Genomic DNA, 23,478 nt, shown 5'->3' with positions numbered 1-23,478 from the left:
GTTGGTAAAACTAAGTATTTAAAGATGGCAATACGGGGCGCCTGGGTGGCTCAGTTGGTTAAGCGACTGCCTTTGGCTCAGGTCATGATCCTGGAGTCCCGGGATCAAGTCCCGCATCGGGCTCCCTGCTCAGCAGGGAGTCTGCTTCTCCCTCTGACCCTCTTCCCTCTCGTGCTATCTCTCTCTCAAATAAATAAATAAAATCTTTAAAAAAAAATAAAAATGGCAATACTACCCAATTAATTAATAAATCTAATGTAATTTCAATCAAAATTCCTAGGATTTTTTCCTTGGGATTTGTCAATATTTTCCAAAAGTTTATTTAGAAAAATAAACAAGTGAGTATATTTTAGATTCTTTAAAAAAAAAGAGCGTCGAGAAGGGGATTAGGTCTACAAGATATTAAGACACATTGATGCCAAAATAGGCATATCCTTTTTCTGTGAAACAGAATGGAAAGCCAAGAAAAAGACACTTACAAAACATAGGAATGTATTATATGATAAAGAAGATGCTATAATATAGTGGGGAGGGGAAGGTTATTTAATAAGTGGTTGGGGAATAAGTGGTTGGCAACAGAGAAGAAGATTAAGTTAAACCCCTACCCCAGAGCATATACCAAGATAAATTCCAGATGGATTAGAATGCTAAATAATAAGAATCAAGCCATGGGGAGAAAACAATCCAGAAGCAGCAGAATCTGTCAAAGCTCTGTCAGAAGGATGACTGTCCAATCTTTCCAGTAATTAATGAAATCACACACAAAATAAAGATTGCAGATTTGGCTACATAAGAAGAGTAAAGCTAATAAATGTTTGCCTTCATATTAAAAGGCAAACGACAGGCTGGGGAAAATAATAGCAACCAAAAGCTAATATTGTTATTATCTAAGGAACTCATGAAAATCGTCAAGATCATCAAAACCTCAGCAGAAATGAGCAATTATAACCGCTTACTATGTGTCAGACACTATGCTAAGCGCTCTTTACGTGAATTATCTCCTCTAATCCCCACCCTTTAGCCCCACAGTATTGGAGGGTATTATTATGAGAAAGGTATTAGTATGGCCTTTTTTTAAAAAAAACAGGTCAAACTGACTACATTTTCAACTTGTACAGTAGGGGCTAGCAAGAGGGGTTTCAGAAGATTGTGACCTCTCTGAAATTATACGCAAAATTATGTGTTGTATATTTGTACCCATCTCTCCCCAACTTGTCCCCATATACCATCAAGTTCCACCCCAGAAACAATGCTTTAGGCTGATTAAAGATTAATTTCTGAATCTGAAAGTGGAACCAACAGGTTCTCTTCCTCCAACAGTTACAGGGAAGTTCTAACCAGAAGGGCCCTTACACGGAGAACCCAAACCTGCCAGAGATCAACACAAGAAGTGGCAAGCTTGGATGACAGGCAGCACGGTGGGGCCATGGGTACTAGTGGGCAGCCTGTGGTCTAATCTAAGTGACACCCTCATTCCAAGGAGGCATGTGCCTGGGGAGCCAAGGTGCCATCAGAAAGAGTTTTCCCAGGGACTTCCTACTGATACACATGAGCAAGGACATACAAAATTGGGCCAGGATATCAAAGGTGCACTTTATGTGGAAGAGGCAAAAAAAATCAGTTCTAATGTCTCTTTGGGATGCTCTCCTTTTGGGGTACTTCCCTTTTAGAGTGGTTTCTTCCAAGAAACCATGTTGATGAGGTACCCCAGACTCCAGAAGTCCTCCCTTATCCGCCATGTCCCTTTTTGTAATTTCAGTTCCCTGCGATCAGCCAGGGTCTGGATGCGGATGATTCTCCTCACACACTGTCAGAAGGTCAAGAGCAGCCTAAAGCTGGGTCCCAATGTGGACCTCGTTCACCTTGATTCTTCTCATCAAGTAGGCATTTTACCATCTCACATCATCACAAGAAAAAGGATGAGTGCAGTACAATAAGACATTTTGAAAGAAAGACCACATTCAATAACTTTCATTACAGGATGGTGTTATAATAGTTCTATTTTATGGTTAATTATTGTTGTTAATCTCTTACTGTACCTAATAGATAAATTAAACCAAATCATAGGTATGTATAGGAAAAAACATAGTGTATACAGGATTTGGTACTATCCGTGGTTTAGGCACCCACTGGGGGTTTATCTCTGGTGGGTAAAGGAGAACTACTATACTAGGTGGGAACCTCTTCCCATCTGGGAAAAAGTGGAATCAGTGGTGGGGCTCAGTGGCAGATGGAGGCATGGCACACGTTGCCGAGGCCTGGTTCTGTGCAGCAGGAAGCTTAAGAATCTAGGGAGCTCTCTAAGAAAACTACAAAAGGACCTTGTGAATACAATGCTAGGGCCCTTCTGGAGACCCTGGAGGGGGCCTATCCAAGTGAGGGGTCCTGAACTTTAAGCTGCATTTGCTTCATGGTAAATTCAACTGTGCCCAGAGGGCAAAAGAGATCCTTGTGGCTCTGGAGTGTCCAGCAAAGCCTCAACTTGGTGAGTGAAAATATGGATATACTGAAGGAAGGGGTCACATTGCCCTCCTCTATCTTCCAAAAGGCAATGAAAAATTTTAACTGTTGGAAGCTTGATAAAAATGTCAAAAGTTGGGGTGCCTGGGTGGCTCAGTCATTAAGCGTCTGCCTTCAGCTCAGGTCATGATCCCATGATCCCTGGGATCGAGCACTGCATCAGGCTCCCTGCTCCATGGGAAGCCTGCTTCTCCCTCTTCCACTCCCCCTGCTAGCATTCCCTCTCTCGCTATCTCTCTCTCTGTCAAATAAATAAAATCTTAAAAAAAAAAAATGTCAAAAGTTATCTCCTATACAAAGTGTGAAGCATAACTCATGGTTCTATTGCTTCTGTACAAGTGTAAACACACACACACATACATTTTAATTATGATTTAAAAAAAAAAACTGTAACACGTCTCTAGCATCGTGTGCCTTCTGCACCCTTATTCTTTGGACTTCCACAACCACCACAGCAGAGTCTAACTTCCTCCCATGGCCATTATTTCCTTATCTCTTCTGGTAAAAGAGCCCCCTGAGCTTCCACTGGGCACATGGCCACCCAGTAGAGGCCACATTTCCCTGCCCTTTCTGCAGGCAGGCATGGTCTTGTGACTTAGTTCTGGCCTGGGGGAGGTGAGCCAGGTAGCAGGTACGACTTTGGGGTGATGTTTTGTTTTTGTTTTTGTTTTTAAAGATTTTATTTTTATTTATTTGACAGAGACACAGCGAGAGAGGTGGGAGAGGGAGAGGGAGAAGCCGGCTTCCCGCTGAGCAGGGAGCCCTATGCAGGGCTGGATCCCAGGACCCTGGGATCATGACCTGAGCTGAAGGCAGATGCTTAACGACTGAGCCACCCAGGCGCCCCTAGGGGGTGATGTTTTTTAAAAAGAAAACTGCTGTGCTTGCCCCGTGTTGTGGGCTGGTGCTGGGCCAGCTTCTACAGTGTGGACGAAGACCACACTTGGGAGAGAGCAGAACAGATGGACGGAGTCACACCTGGCTGACCTTGGGAGCAGAGCGGCCTGCTGCCCTAGACCAACACACCCGAGGACTGTTACATAAGAGAGAACTAAAAGTCCACCTTTATGCTGCTGCACCGCCGAGTCCCTTGGTGATAAGCAGCCTCACCTCTTCCTTCACAATACAACTTCTTTTGGGGTGTTTTAGAATCTTCAATTCCCCTAGATGGCAATATGGGAAGAGCCTGCCTTAAATGTCATTCCACATCGTTGTGAGAAAGATGATATTTTGGTTCTTTCAAAAATGCATCTCATATCACAGTGGTGTCTTTTTCTTAAAGCCAGAAAATTGCCCAGCCGTGAGACTCAAGCCTTCCACGTGGGTGAGGTGGTCTATCCTGAAAGCAGGACTGAGCCCACCCTTCCCCCAACTGCAATGACCTGAGTTGTAATACCGCCTTTCTGGAGATTAGGCAGTAGTGTCTTTAAAGATGACAGGTGTGGACGACAAAGCTGAAGGGAAAAGGGAGTCAATACTCAGTCTTCCAGGCAGAATGGATTTGGATATTGTATGAAGGATGTAATCTTCTTTTTTTTTTTTTAGATTTATTTATTTATTTATTTGAAAGAGAGAGAATGAGAGAGAGAGAGAGAGAACATATGAGAGGGGGGAGGGTCAGACGGAGAAGCAGACTCCCTGCTGAGCAGGGAGCCCGATGCGGGACTCGATCCCGGGACTCCAGGATCATGACCTGAGCCGAAGGCAGTCGCTTAACCAACTGAGCCACCCAGGCGCCCAAGGATGTAATCCTCTTTGGGAGAATATTCTCTTCGTGAATTCTTCTCGAATATTTCTTGAAAATAATATGATAAATCCAGAAATGCTATATAATAAAGATGAGTATTTTGCCAATTCAAAGGCTAAAATCATAATTGACCCACATTCTCTAAAGAAATTAATCACTATTGTTCTTTGCCTTTAACGCCAACTGGTGTTATTTCCGGTACTCACCCATAAGACATTTTTTTAGAAACTGTTTTCATATGGACTCATAGTCAGTCAGTTATTTTGTTGTATTATCTTACAGAAGTGCCACAAGTAAGGTTATCCTTACTGTTCTTCTCAGTACCTCAGCATATAAGATGTGGTAATACTGTATGGATTTTCTACTTCCTTTTGCCAAGGCATAGACAACTACTGAGTAGAATGTGTTTGCTTCAAATCATTTTCTGAACAAATGATAAGTCAGTGACTCCAAACCTAAGCATCCACCCGAGATCTCACAGAACCACAGGAATTTTTAGATGGAAAGGACCAAAGATCACTGGCCTGAATATCCTTGTTTTCAGATGATCACATGAGTCCCTGAGACATTAGGGATTGCCCAAGGTGCAGTCAGGCACCAAAGTTTGTATGTCTAGGACTTACACCTTTCTGGCAGGAAGTATAAATTCTAGGCTTTCTCCCCAACCCTAACGGATATACACACCTGGTATGTATAATAGAGATAAAACTCCACCCCTCTCCAACATTTGCCGCATTTTATTTTATTTTTATTTTTTATTTTTTTAAGTAGGCTCCATGCCCAACATGGAGCCCATCACCTCATCCTAAAAAGCAACTTGAACTGTTTTATAAAGCAAAGAATTTCTTTATAAAAAAAAAAAAAACATTGTGCTTTGTCTTAAAAGTATTTTAAATACCTTTAAGGGAAAATAATACACATGTTCATTCTTCCATTCAATCGTTCCACAGATTTTACAAATTACAAACCAAATCCAGTTCTTGTCCACATGGAGCTTGCACATTAGTGAGTTTAGGAAGCAAAGAAACAAATATGTAACTTACAAACTGTGGAGTATGCTTTATCAGAAAAGCACAGGGGCAATGGCAAAGGCCAAGGGAGGCGGTGGTTAGTGGAGATAAATAAGGAAGGGGACAGGCTGAGGCCCGAGGGATGGATGTGGGAAGTGTCGGGGTAACAGCGCCCCGGCAGAGAGAACAGGAGCCTCTGCTTCAGAGCAAGTGTAGCTAAAGCGAAGCAAGTCAGGGGCAGAACTGTCCAGGTAATGTTGGTGGAGTAGAAAAGGCTGAGGTTGTCCGGGGGCCCTGCTGGATCATGATCTTTGAAAAGGTGAGTTTTTGATGACACAGAAAAGAACAAAGACGAAGGGAAAACTCACCCATAGTTGTGCTTTTGATAAACAGCCACCGTTAAAATGTTGGTGAACAATATACCCTGTTTTTATCTTTGTCAAAGCACTTTTTACATCTGGCATCAAATTATTTCTATTTTTTCTAATTATTATCTGTCCTTCCCAACTAGAAGTGGTTCCATGAACACAAAGCACCTTGCCTACCTTGCTCTGTCTGCTGATAGTATTTGATGACTGAATGAATAGACAAAAACTTCCAAATACTCCTCTTAAAAATATACAAGCATGGAATTATGAGCATGGATAGATAGGCAGACAAACAGATACTTTTGACACAAACGGGATTTAAAAATCATACCACCCTCTGCTAGAGGTGAGGACTTAATCCCTACTTCTCCTGTTTTCAGCAGGAGCTCTGCTCCCCAGGGCAGGAAGTGGGGACCAGGATATGAAACCAGTGCCCTTCCTGACCCCGTAGAGGCCAAGGGTTCTGCTCTCTTGCTTAGTTGCAGTAATAAGCCTTTCGGTGTCTACCAACATTTACATCATTTGTTCTCCATGGAAGGACATTTAGGGGATTCACTGTTCCTCATTATAAGTGAAACTGTGATGAATAACCCCACACATGCATCTTCTCACACACAATGATTTCTTAAGGGTCTAGAAATGGGATTGTAGTGTCAAAACAAACACATTTTAATATTTGGATACATATAGCAAAACTGCCCTCCAGAAAGGCTGTACTAATTTACCTTTTTAAATGACGGTGTACGAGATAGCTTCTCCCTCAACCTTAATCAACACTGAGTTCAGTGCATCTAAAACTATGGCAAGTAGGTGGAAATGACACACCATTGTTGGTTTTATTTGAACACATTTGAGTGCTAAAGGAAGTCTGAACATCCTTTAATGTATTTATTGAACCACTGGCTGACTCCCTTCCTTTCCTTCTTTCTTTGGGAAATGGAGTGTTTAAGTCCTTTGCCTTAAAGTGAACCTAGAATTAGAAACTCTGGGAGGGGGGCAGCCTCTGTGTGCCCTCCAGCCACACTGCAGACCCTCACTCTCCACACAGGAAATGTGTCTCTAACCTCCAAACAAGAGACAAAAAAGCTTTTTGATCAACAGCAAATTCCATATTTCCTCCACAGAATGGTATTTGTGGACTGAATTTCACTTACTGTTTCCTTTCATTCAAAATATTCTGAATTACCTCAATAGGACCCGGGAGCCCACTGCATCACAACGGTACCGTGTCATATCTGTAGGAGGTATTCCCTGTTCTTGTTGGCCTAGCCTCGTTAACCCGTTCTCTGCGCAAAAGTCACGTTTTCTTTGAGGAGCCACCCCCTCCCCACTCTCAGGGCTTGTGGTTTGGGTATCTGGCTCCCGATGCGGGGGTGGGAGAGTGAGTCAGGCCTGACTAAACACTACATTCCACACCCACCTCCCTGACTACCCGCCCCCCCCCCCCACATACACACTTGGTTCTGCAAAGGCCACATGACCCAAACCCATCCAACTTACATCTCCTCACAACCTCTCTAAACTTTGTCACCACGATCTCTCCTATTTCCTGTATCAAACCCGGGCCCTCTGACAGGATTTCGAAGAAAATCCAGCATCCTGAGGGAGGGAGACATGCTAAAAGCTGCCCACAGGAGCTCCCTGTAGGAGAAGTGGCCTTTACCATGGTATCTGCAGTGTATTCAGCAGGCATCCCAGGGCGGTAGCAGCAGACAGTATGTGCACAAATGTGACTCTGCACTGGGATTAGCCGACACGATGGGCATTTTCATTAGTCACTGGCCTCTTGGTTCAACAACCCCTTTATTTAAGAAGCTCTGTAAGCCTCAAGTAATGACAGCTGGTAGACACATTTCCCAGGCTGGTGGGCGCCAGGAATGGATATGTGGAGTTTGTGCGGTAACATTCTTCAGCCTCATTCCAGGGCTCCTGATACACCTGTTGGGTAAAAAGTGGCCTCAGATGTTCCCAGAATTCACTCTCCCTCGCCAGCACCACCGAGGGCCACATTTAAGGAAACTCCCTAACACTCGGATATTGTTAAAGTGTCCTCATGCTGGAATCTGTCTTCTCCCTGTGGTTGTTGATTTTTTCCCCCCTCAAATAAGATATTCAGAATTGTTTTATCTTTAGTACCTACACTTTAATTAAATCCTGCTCATTCAAAAACATCTACTGAGTGCCTCTCAGCATGGGCAAGGCAGGCCAAAGGGAGTGCTTATTTTCTCTGAGATCGACATACAAAACAGGCACGTTACAGACAGCATAATGCAAGGAAAGGATTTGTTTCACACATCCAGAGCCTCAGCCTGATGAAAGTGGAGGAAAGCTCAAGCATGACCAAAAAAGGAAACAACATGATTCAGCTTCCATAGAGGGTTTTCAAATGCGTGAAGGGGAAAAGTGCGGGGGAGAGGAAGAAAAGAGGGAGGGAGGGAGGGAAACCCGAGCGTGGTGATGTTACTGATTGCAAAAGAGGAATGTGAGCCCAAGTCCATGCTCCTCTCAAGATTATTCTGCTCCTGGGGAGCTATTTTCATGCTGATAAATAATGTAGCATCAAAAAACCTCTCTGCTTTGTACAGAACACGAGAAATCTGGGATTTGGCTGCCAGCTAGAGTATTCATACATACTCTATTCAAGACACACAGACAGCCCTGAATACAGCTCTTCAGCTCAGCAGGGGGAACCACAGTCATCTGACTTCTCTATGTCTGCGACTGTCGCAGCTCTGGGAGGAAGGAGGTGTGGGAAAATCAGGGCTGGCTGCACAGGCCCATGTTCGTGTACACACACACACACCTCACACACATGCGTGTGTGCACACACAGTCACACACAGAGACTCACATACACCCCCCACACCCTTACACACAGTCATGCACACCATGTGCCACAGAATCACACACACATACTCCCACTCATTGTCACACACATACCATATCCCCCCCACACCTCACACACATACGGTGCACACACAGAGACACACACATGGACACACATACACATATCCCTACACACAGTCATACACACACACGTTCGTGCACATACACGGGAATACACACCCCTCAAACACCTCAGTCCCAACACAAGCCCCAACCCCACTGACCATTCACTCATAGAGGGGTATGGAATCAATCAAACAAGACAGGCAATCATCAGGGGTATAAAAACAACTTCCACTTAAAAGACAAAGACCATAAAATTGGGAAAGGACTGCCAAATGAGAAACACAAGGAGAAATTAAAACGTGTAGGCCTAGGGGACACATGGGTGGCTCAGGCGTTAAGCGTCTGCCTTCTGCTCGGGTGATGATCCCAGGGTTCTGGGATCGAGCCCCATATCAGGCTCCCTGCTCGGTGGGAAGCCTGCTTCTCCCTCTCCCACTCCCCCTGCTTGTGTTCCTGCTCTCGCTAACTCTCTCTCTGTCAAATAAATAAATAAAATCTTAAAAACAACAAGAAAAAAAACGTGTAGGCCTAGGGAAACAAAGCCTGAGAGAAAGAGATGAAAAAGCCAGTCAAGTTTGGATTTGGTTTTGTTTGGGTTTTGGTCTCTGAAGAACATGTCTCAAAAGCTGGGCTAACCCACTCTTGTTAGAAGAACTGGTATCCTGCTGGGTGGAGGAAGCACCGGGGTCTTCTCTCTCTCTGCGAATAAAATCCTCTACTGTACAGATTTGCCAGCAAGGAGCTACAGCAGCCACCAGGGGGCGCCAGAAGACGTTCTGTCACACATTCAGTCAACAAGTATTTTTCAAAGAGAATTTCTTCAAGGTTTGTATTTCCATGAATACACAAAGTCATCATGAGTCCCCTCCGCGTCCAACACAGGGTGTCTATCCTGCAATTCAACACTTGCACACCAATGAACAACACATGAAGAAGGGGGAAGACTTCCAATTTCTCAGAAGCCACAGAAAGTAGGCTCGGAACCATGTGATTTGGGGTGAAGAAAACACACCCATGAGAGGTAGGATCCCAGCCAGCAGAAGGAAAGAGAAGTATCGAAAAATTCAATTTCGATCTCCCTGGTTCCCCGTTTTCCTTTCTCTGACATGTACTGTAAGTTGGTATCAGATGACTCTCGTTCTATCCCACCCAGCAAAGGAGTCGCCTGAAGAAATGGTCCACCTCAGACCAACCTCCACCAAGAACTAAGCGGATGGCGGATGGCGCCCCCTAGTGGGAGGACTGGAGAACAGCGCCTTCTACCCGCCCGGAAGCAGGTGAAAGAGGCCAGCTCCACACCCTCCTTACCTCTCTCTCTCTCTCTTCGTCCCCGCTATTGTCAGCCACTTTTGGAAATTTGGACCCATCTATTAGTTCTAATCTTACTCTCAAGGGGACGTTCCAACAACCACTTCAGGTACCAACTGTAAAGGTGGCCCAAGTTCTTCAGAACTTGACTTGTGTTCCCAAATGTCATCACTATGGGCCACTGGACTTGTACTAGGAATCGTGGCTTCACACACGTGGAACCAGTGGATGCACAGGTTTTCGAAAGCAAAGGAAGGGATGGGGGAAGGGACAGGACTCAGAGAAATGCCTAAAAGGCGATGTCTGGCAGGTAAAACGTCAGTCATCTTCCCACCATTACTTCATGTCCAAGCCTTTCTAGTTTTTTTCCCCTTAAACCCCTGTTAAAAACAATTTTGATGTAGCCATAGAAACATAACATTTTGCAGTTGTTAGGAAAGCAAGACTCACAGACAAAAATAATTCTGCAAAGAAACCCAGGAAAAGCATTCTATCTGCTCTATGTAAATGCAATAGACTATATAGGTATTTATCTACAGAATGGGCTGGACAATGTTTCTCAAATATTTACTTTGCCGAAACCATGTTATCACTAGAGAACAAGCCATAAAAACTTATTTTCTAGCAGATAAACAGAAGCGTCTGCTGGTTAATGAGTTGCCTATGTGGCACATCGACTCTGGAAATGACTGGTACTTTTGTTTCTTCTGCTTCAGCCAGATACATTAGACCTGCATCCCAGCTCTACCATTCACTAGCTCTTAGCTTTGTCCAGGCCTCAGTTTATTTATCTGTAAAATTGAGATAATAATATCTACTTCACAGGGTCTAGGAAAGGATTTTTTAGAAACATTTATTTATTCTAAAGAGAGAGTACACGAAAGCAGGGGGAAGGGCAGAGGGAGAGAGAGAATCTTAAGCAGACTCCCCCTGAGCGTGGAGCCCAACATGGGGCTCAATCCCACAACCCTGAAATCATGACCTGAGCTGAAACCAAGAGTCAGACACTCAACTGACTGAGCCACCCAAGTGCCCCAGGTCTAGGAAAAGGTTAAACAAGATAATGCATTGGCTTCAGGATCCCTGACACTCCTAACTTGTATGTGTGTGTGTGTGTGTGTGTGTGTGTGTGTGTGTGTGTATAGTGTGTGTGTGTATTTTCACTTGGAAACAGTCTACATTTGTCATAGACTTACATTATGTTTTATCATATTATCAAGGGATCTGTGATCCAAAGGAGTTTTAAGAGCTGGTGCTCTAGGGCGCCTGGGTGGCTCAGTCGTTAAGCGTCTGCCTTCAGCTCAGGTCATGATCCCAGGGTCCCGGGATCGAGTCCCACATCGGGCTCCCTGCTCAGTGGGAAGCCTGCTTCTCCCTCTCCCACTCCCCCTGCTTGTGTTCCCTCTCTCACTGTGTCTCTATCTGTCAAATAAATAAATAAAATCTTTAAAAAAAAAAAAAGAGCTGGTGCTCTACAGCACAGCATCTTTATAAGATTCCTAGGGGCTCTCATCCTTACCAGTGACATACCACGCTGTCAGGCTTTTATGGGGACATGTGGTAGGAGACAAATATATGGGTTATATTAGAAACAGAACTAGCCTGCTTTCAGAAAATAGATATGACTCCAAAGTCTCTATGTAATACCCCTAAATTTAAGCAAGTCAAATATAATTTCTTTTGCCTACAATTGTTATTAATAGCATTTGCAGCAGGCATACCATAAGATTAGTCAAGGCAAAACTGTACTATGTACAGGCAAAAAAAGTTATATCCACAGTGTGAGAATTCTGAAAATGAAGAAATGTCAGCATGAGGAACTCTCTTACTCTCCAGAGTTACCAAGTCTCTACAGGTAGAAAAGCTGGCAGATAAAGGACGAGCAGAGAATAGTGGTTAATCATTTGCCATTCCCTATATAAATCCGCAAGGACTTTACATCATATTATCATGAAATATAAAGTCTAGACTGTCCAAGGAAAGTGTAAGCATGACAGAGCTTGTAGATGACCTGACAGTATTTGAAGGCACCACTGTTCCCATACAGGAAGCTAAACTGTTTAAAATGCAACCTTCAAATGAACCGCAGATTGACCTATGTCAGTGTAAAATCTATGAAAAAAGCTTAATTATGAGTATTCTTTTTTCCCAAGCTCCTCCATTCCCCCTCCAATCCCGAAGTCACCTCTACTCATCTGATTCTCCGGCAAATGTCTTGCCCTCCAAATTATAAATGAATACTCAGATTTTAAACATTTAAAAATGCTTCTCTCTGCTCATGTAAATTCCTACATAAATAATACATAATATTCACCGGGCCTGAACACAAGAAGGCAGTCAGTTGATATTTGTCAAATGGATAAGAATGGAAAGAGAAAAACCAAGTGTTAAACAGAAGGAAAGAGAGGTTATAATACTCAATTTTTAAAATGCTATTACAACCTGCAGGAAGAGAAGGATTATTTAATGCAGGTATTCCTCGATTTACAATGGGGTTATGTCCTGAAAAACCCATTATAAGTTGAAAATATCAGAAGTCAGAAATGCACTTAATACACCTAACCTACTGGACATCAGGCCTGGCTAACCTTAAACACGCTCCGAACACTTACATTCGCCTACAGTTGGGCAAAATCACCTAACACAACGCCTACTTCATAATAAAGTGTTGAACGTTTCCTGTGACTGACTGAACACTGTACTGACAGAAACAGAATGCTTGTCAGTGTGTGGGTGTCCACTCTCGAGATCACGCGGCTGACCAAGGCCTGTGGTGCCCTGCCACTACCCAGAAACCCCCGAGAGGAGCGTCCTGCCTATGGCTAGCCTGGGAAAGGACCAAAACTCAAAACTCCAAGTCTGGTTTCTACTGGATGCGTGTGGCTTTCACACCATCCTCAAGTTGAAAAACTGTAAGTCAAACCATAGTAAATCAGGGACTGTCTGTACTTAAGACTAGTACTGGAGTAACTGGCTAGCTTTTTTTGGAAAAAAAAAAAAAGAGCCTTACCTTATACTACTGTTTCTAGAAATTTCAGATAGAGTAAATGGCTTATTATAAAGAAAAGGAAGTCATAAAACAACTAGAAGAAAAAAGTTATCCCATCCTGGGATAGGGAAGAACTTAACTAAGCATAAAAGCAGAGGAAGAAACCCTAGAGGAAAGCATGACAGGTTTATTTATATTAAAAAGTAACAGGACTACTAAATGTAATATGGTATTCTGGATGGGACTCTGTAACAGAAAAAGGCTATAAGGCCAGATTGCATGCATGCATTCATTCATTTATTTTAAAGATTTTATTTATTTGTAAGAGAGCAAGCGCACAAGCAGGGGGAACAGCAGTCTTCCTGGTGAGCAAGGGACTTTATCCCAGGATCCTGGGATCATGACCTAAGAGGAAGGCAGACACTCAACCAAATAAGCCACCCAAGCATCCCCCAGGTTGCTTTTAATAAGTAGATGCCTATTTTGTTATATGCTATATTTTTATTCTTAATCAGCATGAATTATGACATTTTCACACAATAAAAATAATTTATATAAAAAGGAAAAAGGATATCAGATAAAAACTAAGTAAATCTGGATAAAGTATAGACTTCAGTTAATATATCAGTGACAGTTTCATGAATTGTGACAAATACTATATAATATGAGATGGTGATAATAGGGAGACTGTGTGTGGCATCTACAGGAACTCTAAGTAAGTCTGCTGAATTTTTCTGTAAATCTAAAATTGTTCTAAAATAAAAAGTTAATTTAGAAAATACCTCCCCCTTGAGGCACCTGGGTGGCTCAGCTGGTTAAGCATCAGACTCTTGGTTTTGGCTCTGGTCATGATCTCAGGGTCGTGAGACCCACAGAGTTGGGCTCTGTGCTCAGCAGGGAGTCTGCTTGAGATTCTCTCTCTCTCTGCCCCGCCTCACCCCCATGTGCATTCTCTCTCTCTCTCTCTCTCAAATAAACAAATCTTTAAAAAATACCTCCTCTTCAAAACAACAAAAAAATGGTGGACAAGGGTTATTAGATCTGTATGACACAACAGCTAGGCATATAGGTCTCCAGATTCAGACTGTCTAGGTTTAAATCTCAATTTTGTCACTTATTAGCTGTGAGATCTTGGGCAAGTTGTTTAATCTCTCTGTGACCGTTTCCTCATGTATAAAATAGGAATTTAAAATCGTACCTACTTTATAGGGCTATTTTGAGAATCATGTAAGTTAATGTATGTTGAGACATTAACATTTTCCTAGCACATAGCAAGTGCTCAATAGATGTTAGCTGACCTCATCATATAAAGAACCCTCACAAATAAATATGAAAAAATTAATATTTCAGTACAAATTAGCCAACAGAAGTAAACTAAAAATTACAGTTGGCTAATAACATATGGAAAAAAGTTCACTCTAATAATTTTTTTCTTACCAAACTGGCAAAGATTCAAAATGATAGTGCCTAGCATTGGAAAGGATGCTATACTGCTGGGGGGTGGGGGAGGAGTGTAACTGGTACTGGTTTGGGGGGGATAATTTGACAATATGTAGTAATATATATATATAATATATATAACAAAACATTCAGAATGTTCACATTCTTTGATCCCGTAATTAAACTTCTAGGGAAGTATCCCAAGTTATTAATCAGAGATGTACAAAGAATTATACGGATATTTATTAACTGTGTTATTTACATGAGCAAGAACAGTTACCAACCTCAATGTAAAACATTTAGGAAAAAATTGAATAACTATGGTACATGTAGATAATGTACCATCTCAGTATAATGGTACAGAGAACTGTTAAAAACATTAAGGCAAAAAATCAAAATGTACAACATAGTATAACCCCACTTTTGAAAAATATATTTCCTGGAAAAAAAGAGAAAGCAATAAAATGTACCAAGATATTAACAGTCATCGCTGGGTAATGAGATTATGAATGATTTATTTTCTTTATAGTCTGGGTTTTCTAAATTTTCAAATTTTTATATCCTTCATGATTATAAAAGGAATATATGCCTCTCATAGAAAATTTGGAAAATCAGGGGTAGGGGGCATGGGGTAACTGGGTGATGGGCATTAAGGAGGACACCTGATATGATGAGCACTGGGTGTTATACACAACTTCATTGAACATTATATCAAAAACAAATGAATTACTATACATTGGCTAATTGAATTTAAATTAAAAAAATTTTTTGGAAAATCAGAAAAATGGAAATGTTTATATATGCTACTGAATAGCTAATAAATAGAAATGAAGACAAGGTAAGGGGTTGAAAAAGGAAACTCTAGTCCCCTGGATGCGCTGCCTGGGGTAGGCAGTGAGGTGCTGGGGAGAATCATAGGGAGTTGTGGTTTACTGGACCCTCCACCATTTGGTTGAGTTACTCTGCAAGAATACTTCTCCCCAGGGCGCCTGGGTGGCTCAGATGGTTAAGCGTCTGCCTTCGGCTCAGGTCATGATCCCGGGGTCCTGGGATCGAGTCCCGCATCGGGCTCCCCGCTCAGTGGGAAGCCTGCTTCTCCCTCTGCCTCTCTCTCTCTCTCTCTGTCTCTGCCTCTCATGAATAAATAAATAAAAAAATCTTAAAAAAAAAAAAAAAAAAGAATACTTCTCCCCAGTTTTGTCCAGGGCTGCCATGGTGTTTTGGCCAACCCCTCAGCTGAAAACTTCCATCTATGGTTCCTAAAATTAAGTCCAAACTCCCACATAGCCACAAAGACCTCATCACTCAGCCTTTACCCAGTTCTCCAGACTCACTGCTTCCCAATCCCCCCCAGTCCATTCCATATCCACCTTACCCCCAAATCCTCATCATTCCCCATAAATGGCAAGCCCCTGACACCACAGGGACATGCCTCATACAGGCTTTCCTTTCACCTGGACTGCTCCTTCCTGACCCCCTCATCTGGCAACTCACTCCTCCTTCAAGACTCCTTCCAGACTCAGTTTCTTCTTGGGGAACAGGTGGGCTCTCTGATGCTCATCTCTCAGGACCTCTAAACGTCACAGTGATTCTACTTTTCTGCCTGCCTCTTGGGGGCTCCTGTCCACATCTAGGTTCTCTTTGGATACTTGGTGCCTAAGTGTCTGGCTCAGGGCAGGTTCTCAGCAGATATCTTGGGGTGAAAAGTCTGGTTGCTGGTGCGGAAGCAGGGAGGGTAGAGAAGGAGCATTTTGGGAGCATACTGCCACTTGAAGGCAGTCTAGCATTCTCTCATGCAAGGCTGGCTGACTGTCACCAGCCAAGAAGAAAAAGCCACAGAGACAGAGAGACAGAGAGAGATTAACACACACAGACACACACACACACACACACACAAACACACACATACACCCCACTTCAAGAAACCCCAAACAGCCAAAACAGTCTTGAAAAAAAAAATCTGAAGGACTCATACTTCCTGATTTCAAACTTATTACAAAGTTACAGTAATCTAAACAGTGTGGCACTACCATAAGGATAGACATATAGACAACTCAAACACAATAGAGAGCCCAGAAGTAAAACCTCACATATATGGTCAATTGATTTTCAACAAGGGCACCAAAACCATTCAGTGTGGAAAGGATAATCTTTTCACCAAATGGTGCCAGAAAAACTGGACCCACATGCCAAAGAATGAAGGAGGCCTTACCTTACACCAGATGCAAAACTTACTCTCAAAATGGATACAAGACCTAAACTTAAGAGCTAAAACTATAAAACTCCTAGAATAAGACATAGGGCAAAATCTTCATGAGTTAGGTCTTGCAATAATTTCTTGGATATGACACCTAAAGCACAGGCAACACAATAAAGAGTAGATAAATTGGACTTCATCAAAATTAAGAACCTTTGTGCGTCAAAAGATACTATCAACGGAGTGAAAAGGCAACCCACAGAATGGGAGAAAATATTTGAAACCACAAATCTGATAAGGGATTAATATCCAGGATATCTAAAGAACACCTATAACTCAACAACAAAACAAACAACCTAATCCAAAACTGGGCAAAGGACTTGAATAGACATTCCTCCAAAGGAGACATACAAATGGTGGATAAGCACATGAAAGGACCATCAACATCACTGATCACTAGGAAAGTGCAAATCAAAAACAAGATGAGATGCCACTTCACACCCATTAGGCTAGATATTAGTTAAAAAGGAAGCAAAAAAAATGTGTTGGAAGGATATGCAGAAACTGGAACCCTCATGCATTGCTGGTGGGAATGTAAAATGATGAAGTCCTGGAAAACCATTTGATGGTTCCTCAAAAAGTTAAACATAGAGTTACCATATGACCCAGCAATTCTGCTCCTGGGCAATTACCCCAAAGAACTGAAAGTAGAGACTCAAACAGATACTTGCACACCAACCTGCAGAGCAGAATTATTCACAATGGCCAAAAGGTGTAGGCAACCCAAGTGCCCATCAACAGACGAATGGATAAAAATAGAATGGGGTGTATGCATACACTGGAATAATACCCAGCCATAAAAAGGAATGAATTCCGATACATGCTACAACAGCGATGAACCTTGAGGACATGATGCTGAGTTAAGTAAGCCAGACACCAAAGAACAAATATTGTATGTTTCCAGTTACAGGAGAGACCCAGAATAGGCAGATAGAGACAGAAAGCAGAATAAAGGTTACTAGTGGCTAAGGGAGGGGAAGATGAGGAGTTATAGCTTAATGGGTGCAGAGTTTCTGTTTGGGATGCCAAAAAAAGTCCTGGAAATGGATATTTGTGATGGTCATACAACATCATGAATGTACTTATTGACACTTCAAGTGTACGCTTAAAAATGATTTAAATGGTGAATTTTATGTTACGTGTATTTCACCACAAGAAAAAAAGAAAAAACATCCCACGAGAGTCTGCCTGAGCTTCCTCAGAAGATGGGCCTCCACGTTCTGTGGCCATTTGGATGCAACCAGTTAATCTCCTGACCTTGGGTTAACAAATTCATGCACCCGGCAGCCCACTCTGCCTACAAACCAACTCAGACATTAGATAATCTACTTTAGTAGCTCAGGACACCAGCAGCCATGCTCTGCCTTTTTTCCTTTTCTCTTCTTGATTTTTTAAAGATTTATTTATTTCATTTTAGAGAGACAGAGAGAGCGCACACTAGAGAGGGCATGGGCGCAGGAAGAGGGGCAGAGGGAGAGAATCTTCAAGCAAATTCCCAGCTGAGCTCAGAGCCGAACTTGGGGCTGGATCCCCAAGATCATGAGCTGAGCCGAAATCAAGAGTTGGATGCTTAACCAACTGAGCCACCCAGGTGCCCCTTCTCTTCTTATACTGAAACATGTACCAGCTGGGAGAAGCTGTGGGGTGGAAGTGGGGGTGAGGCACAGTTGGTCACTGAATCGAAAAGAGGGAAGAAATTATGGAACAAAACTATACCTGAACCTTCTTAGAGTTTCAATCCTTGATAGAGCAACTACTTTACCTTTTAATGATTTTCAGAGAGGGATTTTTCTTCCCTTATTAACTCTTTTACTATCTGAACTATCCTCATGGTCTAGAAGTTGTGACAGCTAAACTCAACATATATACACAAATAATCCCCCTGTCTTGCAATTCAAACCATTTTCTTTTGTTCTGGCTTCACCGGCGACGGAGCCATTTAAACACGGGCATTTAAAAAATTTCTATAGCAACTGGGAACTTAAGTGTTTTTTTGTATTTATTTATTTATTTATTTATTTATTTATTTATTTATTTGACAGCGAGCGAGTGAGAGAGAGAGAGAGAGAGAGAGAGCCACAAGCAGGGGGAGTGGCAGGCAGAGGCAGAGGGAGAAGCAGGCTCCTCGCTGAGCAGGGAGCCCGATGCGGGGCTCGATCCCAGGACCCTGGGAACATGACCTGAGCCGAAGGCAGTTACTCAACCAACTGAGCCACCCAGGCGCCCCGGGAACTTAAGTGTTTTTAATGACAATAAAAATTGCAGTGGGTTTCAGAAATACTATTCCCCAAATTTACTTATTTTGAGTCATGTTTCCCTGTGTCTAAAACCTCAAAGTCAGTGCTTCCTTTTCAGGTCAGGGACATCTGTCCCACAGTGGCTTGCTCATCTAGAGGCACTTGAGTTTAATTGTTGCTGATTTTGCGGTTCACTAGAATCTTGTAGAACCTGCATCTAATTCACATGATAAGAAAAGTGCATGGCAAAACCACTCCGGACCTCAGAAACACTGACATTGCTACTGTCCTACTCCATTATGATATATTCCAAATGCAAACAAAGATTGGTCTAGAAATTTAATAAGAATTGACAGCAGGTGCATATCTTTCATTCCAGGCAGACAAGCTCAACAAGCTGTAGATGAATTTAGTTACACACCATATTCCCTAATGAATAATAGGCTCTGTTTATGTCATTCTTCAAATCTCCCCACAAATTATTTTTTGCTCTTAGAAAACCCACCCTGGCCACACTGCCAAAACTAACCACCTAAGGAATCAGTGATTTCAAACATCTCACCAAACTGCCATATTCCCAAACACACGTCAGTCCTCTGGATAGTGCATCTTTCTGGAAAATGTAAATTAACTGAGGAAAAAAAATTAACTCAAAGAAGTTATTGCCTTGCTTCTTCTCTAAGAGGCCTTGCTGAATTAGGACACAAGTCAACCTTCCCCTCAGAAAAGACCCTGCCTTCTTCAAAAATATATATCCCTCAGGGCGCCTGGGTGGCTCAGTCAGTTAAGCGTCTGCCTTCGGCTCAGGTCATGATCCCAGCGTCCTGGGATCGAGCCCCACATCGGGCTCCCTGCTCTGCGGGAAGCCTGCTTCTCCCTCTCCCACTACCTCTGCTTGTGTTCCCTCTCTCGCTGTGTCTCTCTCTGTCAAATAAATAAAATATTAAAAAATATATATATATATCCCAAAGAGCCCAGCATAGCATCTGGTTTATAGGTACATTTACATATAAACGTTATAATAACTCAGGTATTGAGCTGTCAGCAAGTAACAGGCCCTGCACTAATATACACCACTTCAAAAAGTAGTTATGACTACTGTTATTTTAGTTATTTATTTATTTTTTAAAGATTTGTTTGAGAGCCCATGCATGCACACAAGCAGGGCCGGCATTATAGGGGGAGGTGTTGCAGAGGGAGAGAATCTCAAGCCGACTCTGCGCTTGATCTCACAACCCTGAGATCATCACCTGAGCCAAAATCAAGAGTGGCCGCTCAACCAACTGAGTCATCCAGGTACCCCACGATTATTGCCATTTTAAAGATGTAGAAATTCTGCCCAACCGAAGAATTAAGTGATTATTTTCCGAGGCTTCCTGAACTAAGCCAGTAAGCTATCTAGCTGGAATGCCAACCCAGGTCTGCCTCACTTTGCAGCTTCTGTTCCTAAACACTATATCGTACAGCCTCCCTAAAGAAATGAAGTGAAATTTCCCCTACTTCTTACCAAAGCCAGCAATTTTGTTTCCTTGGGTTTGGGGAAGGTAGACAGCTATAATTTTTAATAATAGTGAGTATTATCTTAAAATCAGACATTTCTTCACCCAGACTGTGCACAGGAACTGGGTAAAAAAAAAAAAAAATCAGACATTTCTTTTCATGTACTTCCATACCTCTTTATATTTCACAACAGAGCTCTGCTATGAGAGATTTATCTGGTTATAATTTTAGTACTTGATTAAATTATTCTGAAATATAAATTGTGACCATCCTGAAACATAATTTCTCCCTCAAAAGACAAATGTCCGTAGTAATGCTTTCCTTGTGAGATTTTCATGTATTTATTTTTTTAAGGAACAATAGATTTTGAAAACGCAACTGAAAAGGCTTGAGTAGGAGAACTTCCTTGAGGTCAGCGTTATCCACGACAGCCATATGTCCGGCAGGAAATCTGCAGTCGGGTGACATTAACAATGAATTCCCCACTTTCTCAGACCCTGGAGAGACTTGTGGCTTCTACATCTAAGTAAGGCAGGGCTTGGATAAAGGGCATACTTTTAGCTTTTCATATTACAGGCACGGAATCTCATATTTCTAGTTCTTGACCTGGCGCACGCCAAGTGGTTTGTAGGGTTGACTCCGTAAGCAGAGTCTGCACACTCTTGAGACCAAATAATCCTATCACTGCCTACAGGAGTTTATGTGCTCCTTAATGTATTCAGTTGCGTAAGGAAGGGCGTCTCTGGGCTGTATTCCCAGGTGAAGATCAAAGATGGGCTTTTATGTTGATCATATTTAGGCCAGCTTTGCTAAATGTCTAAGGTCCATGTAAGAACCTCATTGAGAGAGAGATCCTCTATCTACTGCTAAGCCATTGGTTAATCTAACAATTGGGAATCAAATTCCTCACCCAACCACTGAACCTTACACGGAAAGCACTGAGTTCAGAATCCTATCAGTGAATGATTCCAATATTTACTTTCAAATTACACAGTAAACCCTGCCACATGTTCACAAAGATTAGTCAAATTTTATCCTTGGCTAAAACAATATATTGCTTAGAGATGAAACTATAACTTGTCTTTCATATATACCCCATCTTAGGTCATCTTCAGAACAGCCTGTGAAGTGGACATTGTTTTCACTCCCATTTTACAAATAAGGAAACCGACACAGAGAGGTTAAGGAACAGATAAAAGATCTCCAGCTGTTAAGGAGTGGAACCTAGAATTAAACCCAGGGCTCTGTGCTTCCAAAACTCTTAACTTCATCTCAATGTTACACTGCTGCTTGTGTTTGCTTTTTAAAAGGTTAAATTGACTTTGGCAATTTCCTCTTAGTAGGTACTAAGCATTGCTAATTCAGATTTCTCCTTTATTCAGGAAGAATTAAAAAAAGTGAGATGTATTCTGCCAGCCGAGACAAAAGTTGGTTTCCTAAGATAGCCCCCGACTCTCCTTGGGAGGTAGCTGCTGCAAGAGCTCTGGAGTCAGACAACCTGAGTCCACCGCTTTCTAGCTGTGTGACCTTGGACAAGTCAATCTCTCTGTCCTTCAGTTTTCTCATCAGTAAAATGAGGGCAGTGATAGAAACTACTTCGATGTTCTTGGGGATTAAATAACAGAGTATTTAAGTGTTTTGCACATTTTACATGCTGGATAATTCTCAGCCTTCCATATGATCAATAAGCTTCCTGAACTAAGTATAGTGATCATAAACATCAGGAGGCATAACTAACATGCCTGTCATTTGGAAATTCAGAAAGCTACTTTGCCTCAAAAAGACGACCAAAAAGCCCTCCCAGGGCCCAGGCTGCTATATGTGAAGCCTAAGTGTATCTTTCTCAAATGAAATAACTTTGTCATTGGCTGAATTAAAATACAGTATGGATTCCTCAACATGACCTCACCTCCAAGATACACACACGCTCTAAAATTATTTTAAATTAAAAGCTTAACGATTGTTTGGGTTCTCAAGTAGTTACCAAGGCATCCTCTCTGGCGAGAAGCATGGCCACTTTTCAAACCGTGCGGCTAACTTGCTCTAAATCACGTTCTCTAAGAATGTTCCTTCGCAGCTTGCATTTCAGTTACTTGGTGTCCCCAACTGTTGTCGTCCCAGAACAAAAGCCTAATTGCTGCTGCTACAATACAGCCCTTTTTCTGAGATCATCATGAAACCCTCGGAGCAAACAAGAGAGGGAGTTCTTATGAGCAGTAAGCACTGCATCCAAATTCCTGCAGTCCGAAGGCCAACACGGGCCAAATTACCGGAGACTCGAGCTCCTTTCTAATAGCTACACCTCCCTGCAAATAACTGTCTCGCGAATACTTCAAAGCCCTTTAGGACACGTGTGTTTTCCTGCTTGGGACGAGTTCCGGAAAACTCGGGGTCCCCTTCTCCCACCCGCGCAGCGTGAACAGGCGCAGGGCAGCGGCCCCGCCTGGGCGCGACTCTGTCGCGGTGGGGTCGTGGCCGGGCCCCTCGGGGCCCCGCGCGGCCAGGCTCGGAGCCGGACGTCCCACCAGGCCCACCCCGGAGCCCCCGGTCCCCGCGGGCGCGGGCGGGAGCCCCGGCTTCCCAGCCCCTGCGGGACAGGCGCCGTGCGCTCGCATCCCGGGCTGGCACGCAAACCCCCGAACGGCGGCCCCGGGGAGGGCTCGGGACTCACGCGCTCTCTCGGGCTGTCGGGGGCCTGTCCCCGGCCGGCTCCCGGCCCCGCGGGCTCTGAGAGTGCGAGCCTCCCATGGCTCGGAGCTCGGCGCCCCGGCTGCGCCCGCCCGTGCTCCGCGGCGCGCCGGCTCTACCCGGACCCTGGGCGGGGAGGAGGCGGCGGGGCGGGGGAGGAAGGGAGGGGCGGAGGGGCGGGCGGGTGATGGGGAGCCCTGCCTCAGGGTCCCGGCCGCCGGGAAAGCCGGCTAAAGGGCGTTGCTCGAGACGCCGCCAACTTCGCCGCCAATTGCAGGGCTCGGCCTGCGCCGCGGCGGGGGCGACTCCCGCCCCGGGAGATGCTGAGCGCGCGGCTCCCGCCGGGGCCCCCAGATAGTGCCCGGGGCCCCGGGCCGCGGGCACCGCACTCCCAGCCGCGAAGTCCCTTGGCGGCGAACGAAAACAGGTGGAGTGGGCGGGAGGCCTGGGAGTACCCCGGGGG

General features: G+C 43.6%; 1 protein-coding gene across 3 annotated transcripts in view; it reads right to left on the bottom strand.

Moving 5' to 3' along the window:
• TACC1 (transforming acidic coiled-coil containing protein 1) overlaps window positions 1-23,111 on the bottom strand; it is an 88,996-nt gene extending 65,885 nt beyond the window's left edge. For all 3 annotated transcript variants that reach the window (XM_028124033.2, XM_028124034.2, XM_028124031.2), the window contains exon 1: window positions 22,999-23,111. In XM_028124033.2, the coding sequence (XP_027979834.1) occupies window positions 22,999-23,075 (77 nt within the window). In that variant the 5' untranslated portion in view covers window positions 23,076-23,111. The remainder of the gene's footprint in view (window positions 1-22,998) is intronic.
• Between the last annotated feature and the right edge of the window lie 367 nt (window positions 23,112-23,478).

The sequence above is a fragment of the Eumetopias jubatus genome, unplaced genomic scaffold (assembly GCF_037043125.1).
Source record: "Eumetopias jubatus isolate StellerSeaLion01/CBP00866 unplaced genomic scaffold, mEumJub1_p1.0 scaffold_2, whole genome shotgun sequence".
NCBI classification, from domain to species: domain Eukaryota; kingdom Metazoa; phylum Chordata; class Mammalia; order Carnivora; family Otariidae; genus Eumetopias; species Eumetopias jubatus.
This window is presented reverse-complemented; position numbering and strand designations above follow the sequence as displayed.